We start from the raw sequence: 7,108 nt of genomic DNA on the forward strand, positions 1-7,108 counted from the left end.
CTAGTTAGAGCATGGTGGGAAGGAGGGGGTGGAAGAGGGGGGGTCTTGCTGCAAAGAGGGAGACTGGAGCTTGTCCTCAGACCTCTGCTCACTCACTGCTCCTGGGCACAGAAAGGCAGCCTGGATGTGGCTGTGCCCCGACTCGCCCCTGGTGTCTGCTCTGTCTCTCTCTCTCTTGGCTCAGTTTCTTGAGGTTTTTCGTTTCCTGGCTGTGAGAAGAAGGTGTTTTTGATGGAGAAGGTGGTAGCCTGGGGGTGGATCAAGAGTGGGAGACAGAAAAGGGGAGGAGTCACTGATCAATGCTAATAAATAAAAGGCCCCTCTTCTTCAGTCCAGGGTCCAGGACGCCGGGAGAGCTACCCCCTCAGACGAGAGCTGCAGGCTGGCAGGGAAGCGACGGCTTAGTGAGTATGCAGGGACCGCCTTGCTTTTCCTGGACGGCTGCTCTTTATTAATGCCTTGCTGGTGCTTCACAGCTGCAAAACCTTAGGAGTGGTTGCTGTGGTGTGTGTAACATTGAGATTCTCCTTTCCAGCAGGAGACAGGTCAGAGGGCTGCTTTTCTGATCTCATCTTTATGTGGGGGACTGTGGAGATTTCCTTGGCATTTGCAGACAATTCATCTTAGCTCCTTTTTCTGTATTTCTAACCAGTGGATGCTGCTAGAAAGCAGGGGGATTGGGCTCACTGTGCTTGTGGTGTGTTACCTCTGGGGCAGCCCACTGATGCTGGGGAGGGGGGATGTATGCTGGAGAAGTATGGAGTGCAGGAGGAGTAGAAAGGAGATGTACTTTTGCAAGGGAAAGTGTTCCCTGAAGGAGATTTGTTGGTATAGGGCTGTGTAGCCAGCATGTTCATTCATCCCTTGGAAAAAGCATTGCCTCTGTGGTGAAAAATGAAACATTTGGGTTAAAGTGGTGTTTGTGGCTCTTCTCCTGTGGTTGATGGCAGGGGATGCTCCAGGCATTCTGGGATCAGAGTCTTCTGAAATGGGAGCAGAGTCTTCCAGGGAGCAGAGGGCTCTGCCCTGAGTGAAGACAGATAAACACAGAGGGTTTGGCTGGAAAGTGTGTTGGAGTTTCCCACTGTGCAGCCTCACCTTCATTCCAAAGTACTCCCAGCATCTTCCTCTCTGTGCCCCACTGCTTTCCTGCTGGGCTCTCTTCTCCAGCCTCTCCTTCAAGCCTCCCTTTCTTGGCACCTCCCAGAGTGTACAAGACATTCAGGAAACCTATAAAATCCACATTCAACGCTAACTCCAAAACCGTGGCCTCTAAGGAATGAAAACAATCCCAGAGCAGAGAATTCCCTTAAAGAGACCAGAGTGGCAGGGCATGGAGGGATAGCAGAAAAGTCTCAGTTCCCCTCTGACCTTCTGTCTATAGCAGACTTCTGGCTTTTGCACCAGCACAACCTATTTTTCCTCCTCATCTCAGGCTGAGCACTGAATGGGCAGGACGTGGATGGTATGGGGGGCATTGATGGTGCAGGACTGAGCTGCTCTCTGCATGGGATGGGATAATGGGGAAGAAAAGCAATTCTTTCTCTTTGGTCTGAAGCTGAAGGCCCTGCTCGTTTTCTCTCTCAGAGACCACAGGCTTCAGGCAAAGGCCGTGAGTTTGGCATTGAATGGGTAAGTTGTAAAGCCCAGAGTACTCTTGTTCCACTGAAGTTTCACTCCCCGTTGGGGAAGTGTTAGGCTCTGGCTAGCTGTCCCTGTAGTTCTTGTCTGTGTCACCTGCAGAGTGGCTCCCCAAACCGTCTTCTGCAGGTCACAGCAGTGACAACATCACACTAGCTTGGGGGGAGTGGTCTACACCCAGAGTGCACTCAGTCTACACCCTGTCAGTGAGAAATCCTGATGCCTGCATGTATGCATGGACAGAACAGGCGGTCACCACAGCTTGGATCAGACATAACACTGGTTACTGTGCCCTAGGCCCATACCCAGGCAATGTGCATGGTCCCAGCCCCACCACTGCCATGGGGTAGGGCTGGCAGGCGCTGAGTACCCACCTTAGCTCCCTGCCTTGCCTCCAGCAAACTACTCCCCTTTGCTTTTTGCCCAGCAGGGATGGACATCTCTGTAGCTTCTTTCTTCTTTCACTCTCTCCTACTGTACCACAGAGCTGGAGAGGTGAACACCCCATCTTTTGTCCATCGCTGCTGTCCATGACATTGGTCCCAGATGAGCTCTTTGGGTGCTAGAAGGTGAAGTAATGCTCCCAGAGACTGCTGGTCTGGGAGATTCATCCTAGCTGAAAAGCCTTGCATTGACACCTGACTGGTGGGGCAAGGACTGCTAGTGCTAGTCCTGAGAGATATGGTTACCTCTGCCTTCACCAAGATGTTGTCTCTTGGGCTGGAAGAGCAGTGTAGGGTCAGGACCAACCACAGTGAGGACCTGCAGAGATAGAGTTCTGGGTGCTGTTGTCATCTCAATGCAAAAATCATGATCCCTCCAGCAGAAGGGATTCTTCTAGGTTGTTGCTTGTCACTGCTGGAGCAGTATGGTAGGAGATGGAAAGGGGCAGTAGGGTTGGATTCTTCTGATGACTGGCAGGCGGGGACCACAGTGGGGGCCAGCTGCAGGGAGAGGGGCTGAGTGGGAAGGGAGTGTTTGAAGCCTCATTCTCCATGTCTAACAGTCTGGGCTGGGTATATCCAGACAGAGGTTGGCGAGGGCAAAGAGGGCAGATCAGAGGAAAATTTAGACAGGCAAACATTTACATTTGGGATCAGCACACACCTCTCACTCTGGGCCCCTGGCAGCTCCTGAAATTCCTTCCACTTGCTCAGGCCAGCTTTTCTGAGTGTGGAGTGCTTGTGACATGCTTGCCTGTGAATTATGGCCCCCAGCTCTGAACTGGGAGAGGAAGAGGCCATGCCCCCTCCTTCCCGAAACCTGATTCAATCTGCTAATAGAGGAGGTTTTGTAATAGCTCCATAAAAAGTGTGTACCAGCCAGCTGTCGCCTTCCCCAGGCTCTTTCATGGGCCGCCTCCTGGCTCTGTTTTCATAATAAACATTCCACTGCTAATTTTGCAGGCAGCCCAGGACCTCCAGCTGCCCTTGGTGGGAACAGAGAGAGACACAGCAAGAGAGACAGAGTGAGAAATTCCTCCCTGCACTGGCACAATGCGCACTCTCATCACCCTTGCACTCCTGGCTGTCTTGGTGATGGCTGCTACTTGCTATGGTAGGTGACGTTTTTTACTGGGTAGAGTGACTCCGAGCCTGCAGACATCTTTGGGTGTGTTCAGATGGTTTTTGTTCAGCTTTGTGTCTTCTTTCCCCTTAACTTGATCTCCTGCCTGCTTTTCTGCCCTTGTATCAGACTGTCCTAGCCCTGCTCCAGAGTGGTCATCTTCAGTCACTGTGATTTGTGGTCCAGGGTGCTTCAACCCCTTCCTCTCTGTTGCAGCTCACCTCACAGGCTGCTCCTCTTTCTGCCTCTCTGTTGTCTGGAGTACAATAAGACTTCTTATTCTTAATTCTTCCTTGTTAATGGGGAGATTTCCCTTTCTCCTTTTGTAATATCAGCCCCCCTTTGCTGTCAGGCACATTGTTCTGTACTGATGGAATTAAGATGCTGTTTCATGCAAGAGTCAAGCTCATCTCACTGTGCTAATCCATTCCCTAAGCACACACGCAGGCTTGAAGGCAAGCAGGTATCATATCCACTGTAGTGTCAGGAATATGAAGGTGAGGAATGTGCTTGAGAATTACACACTGGAAGACCAAGCACAAGCCTTGAAGTCTTGGCTAAGACACTTGCTCCATTCTAAACTTCCGAACACCCTAAACTCCTCATATAAATGCTCGCTCATGCTACGGATCCCTTTCTCTTCCTTTTAAACAGGTGCCTTAAAACCTGGCTTCTCTGATTTCTGTGTGCATGTTCTATTGATTTGTGGTATGTGAAAGACTGTGAATCCCACCAATACAGTGTCTTACCACATGTTTTACTCTTTCTTTCCCCAGAGTCCCATGAGAGCATGGAATCCCATGAGTATCTCAGTAAGAGACTGCTTTACTATTTTCTTGAATTTGAATTGTGCTACAGACATCTCCAAAACCATTTCCTTGTACTTTACTGTGGAGATTAAATAGGCAGAACCACTCAGCCCAGGGAAATTGAACTTACGGGTGATGGAGTTGCAGGACGAATAGGAAGAGAGTTAAAAAAAGACTTCACAAGTTTGGGCACAAGGGCATACCAATTTGTTTTGCAAAGAATATAATGAGAATTGGAAAACAAAGAATCATGAACTTAGAACACTGCTGCATCCACCTAAAACAGGTTAAGTGATACTAAAAAAAGACATTGCTCAAAAAGCTCTGTGATAAACAAGGAAAGAGCTACTGCAGAAGCCAGTGACATGATTTGTACTTCCCCAAGGACAGGGAGAGCCTTACTCCCAGCACCTTGGAAGAAACAGGTGGGATGTGTGGGCAGGAGGGATCTTTGGTCTGGAAGAGAGAGCTAGTGTCACAGGAGAAGCAAGAAAGGGTGGAGAGTCTCACCATGGAACAAGCAATAACCTGGAGAGGTTAGAGAACAGATGGTTTGAAACTTAAAAGAAATTAGACCATCTGGGAGAAGGACTTCACAAAACAGCTGGTCAGAAGCACAAAGGCACATGTGAGAGCCAATACCAAAGACATCCACAGACTCCTGACCTCTGCAATAGCACTGTGATGTTTCTCAAAAAGGACAGAAGGGACCTTCAGGCACTTCGGCCCAAAACTGACACAGAGGCTGCTCAGTGACTGCCTAACCTTGGAGGCAGATAGACTTACTCAGTCCCTTCCTCTTTTTACTTACAATTTCACAATTCTACTAATTCTATGGAGCAGACCCAGACCTCCCATGGTCTGCACAGCTTGGTACCTACCTCTTGGCCAAGCTCCACTCACTCAGAGGAGCTGTGGCAGGAAAATCACAGTAGCTTTACCCCAGGTGGCTTGAGTAACAGCAGATCTAGAGCAGCATGTGCAGTTCCACACAGGCTGCCTAAGCCAGATGGAGAGCCTGTGCATGAACCAGAGGGGTGGACAGCAGGGAATATTAAAAGGTCCTGGGTTTCACTGTGCCTGGGAGGGCAGACAAGGAGGCTGTTATAAATGTGAAGACTACTTGTTGTTGAAATCTGGCCTTGAAAAAGTGTCTATCTACCCTAAACAACCCCTTGCCTTCTCAGATCCCTTCATCAACAGGCGAAGGGCCAATGACTTCATACAAGCTGACACAAGACTAGAAGCCATTGCTCAGGAGAGGTATGTTATGGTCTCAGGACACTGAGGATGGGAGTGGGGAGAGGTCTCTCCTTGTCAGGCACAGGCTGGTACCAGGGGAGGAAGCCATGGTGACTTCTGAGAAGCCTCAGCTCCTCTCTCAGTGTGAGGTGCCCATGAAGTCCTCAAACCTGGGAAAAGCCAGAACTCAGATAGCAGAGAGCGAGTCCTTGCGTTTGAGTACATGTCATGCGCTGGGAGGGCTCTGCTTAATTTTTCTGAAGGAAACACCAACAGAAGGAGAGGGGATCAGTGTGAGATGACCAGAAAGGAAGCTCAGTTTTAGATCTTGTTCTAGTCCTCAGATCTCATGCAGGATTTGCATGACCTTTTTTAAATCACAGGGCCATCTGGGGGCCTCCTTGCCTCATCTACAAAAAGCAGATACAGGCAGTTTCATGCCTCATGCAGGGTTTGTGAAAATAACGGCTGAAGCACAGAAATCATCTCCTAGCAATGTGTCAAGGCAAACCTTCTGCACAGTACCAGGTGGCCACTTTTCAGGATGTTTCAGGTCTTTGTTCCCTGCGTGGCTTTGGGCAAGAGCAGAAGAGCTGAAGGCAGCAGGCTGGGGGGCCTGCGGAGGGAGGACTCTTCCTCAGGTTGAGGCAGGAGCCATCCCCCTCTCCCCACCACCCTACTTAGCCTTGAAATAAAAGGTTACCTGGGGAGGCAAAATGCTCCTGTTGTAGTCACATCGCTCCCCTGGGTGTGGTGAACACAGAAGCTGGTATGCTAACATCTTGGTAGCTGGATGATGGAATCTGGTGATGGACCCTTAATCTTGGTGGGGGATTGTGAGGCAGGAAAGGGCTGTAGACAGATATTTAAGATGACAGTACTTACCACTCATCTCTCCCACTTTTGCAGGATCAGGGAGCGTAATAAGGCACCCCTGGAACGTCAGAGGGAGATCTGCGAGGACTACTATCCCTGCGAACTGTATGCTTTTCGCCATGGCTATGCTGCTGCTTATAGGCACTATTTTGGGAGGAGGAGAACTAAGTAAAGGATGACCTGTCCCCACCCTGGGGCCTGGAGCCCAGGGTATGCTCACAAAAAAATGCAATGGCTCTGAAACGTATTCAGTTGCTTGTGTCCCTGTATGTTATCCTGCCTGCTGCTTCTCTCCCATGTAGCCATGGATTCCTACACTGTGTTAATTAGTGCTGAGCTGATGTAGCAGAGATCAGAGAGAGTTCAGGATGTGGGTGTTTACTACACAATAAAGTACTGGTTTGATACTATCTTCTCATGAGTCACAGTATTTGGGGGGGGGTTGCAATTTTCCATGAAGAAGCTGAGTTTGTTTATCATAGAATCTGATGTGGATTATGGAAAAAAGTCACTACATTGCAATCACACAAGTTTGAAAGGATCTACAATGTTTTTGTTCCAGGGTCTACAAGAGGCTTCTTTTAAAATTTCAGTTCCCAGTCTTAAGACATCTTAAAATGGCATGATGTTCAGAAAGCAGGGTGAGATGCACTTTTTGAAAATGAAATCTATAATATCTGTCCTCAGTTGGGGAAACAAAGTTCAGAAGACACCTGTTTAATCTTAAAAACAAAGCTAGGGCAAGAGTTAGTGACAGAAAAAGCCTATAAATTGCGTCTTGTCTATCCAAATACCCTCAGGTCCTGATGTAGGGTGCTCCTGTAGAAAGGAGTGTGTGATCCAGACTTTACTCATATTTCCTTTTGGAAGCCCCTTTCATGCTCTTACTTCCACTTGAAATAATTCTGGTAGTGCTAGAAAACCTCTGCAGAAACCAAAGGTAAAGAGGGGCTCCAGGTGATAAATAAAAAAAT

At 48.8% G+C, this 7,108-nt stretch overlaps 1 protein-coding gene across 1 annotated transcript; it reads left to right on the forward strand.

Annotated features, from left to right (window-relative positions):
* Positions 1-340: 340 nt before the first annotated feature.
* MGP (matrix Gla protein) lies at positions 341-6,546 on the forward strand. The gene is made up of 5 exons (XM_068401826.1): positions 341-404; positions 3,048-3,198; positions 3,984-4,019; positions 5,204-5,279; positions 6,168-6,546. The coding sequence occupies exons 2-5, from the start codon at positions 3,138-3,140 to the stop codon at positions 6,304-6,306; spliced, it is 312 nt and encodes a 103-aa protein (XP_068257927.1). The 5' UTR covers positions 341-404; positions 3,048-3,137; the 3' UTR covers positions 6,307-6,546.
* The last annotated feature ends 562 nt before the right edge of the window (positions 6,547-7,108 follow it).

This window comes from Nyctibius grandis, chromosome 5, assembly GCF_013368605.1.
Source record: "Nyctibius grandis isolate bNycGra1 chromosome 5, bNycGra1.pri, whole genome shotgun sequence".
In the NCBI taxonomy this organism is placed as follows: Eukaryota; Metazoa; Chordata; class Aves; order Nyctibiiformes; family Nyctibiidae; genus Nyctibius; species Nyctibius grandis.

Coding starts and splice junctions, on each gene's coding strand:
- MGP (XM_068401826.1), top strand. CDS start 3,138: ATGCGCACTCTCATCACCCTTGCACTCCTGGCTGTCTTGGTGATGGCT. Junction 3,199..3,983: donor GATGGCTGCTACTTGCTATG/GTAGGTGACGTT, acceptor TTCTTTCCCCAG/AGTCCCATGAGAGCATGGAA. Junction 4,020..5,203: donor GGAATCCCATGAGTATCTCA/GTAAGAGACTGC, acceptor TTGCCTTCTCAG/ATCCCTTCATCAACAGGCGA.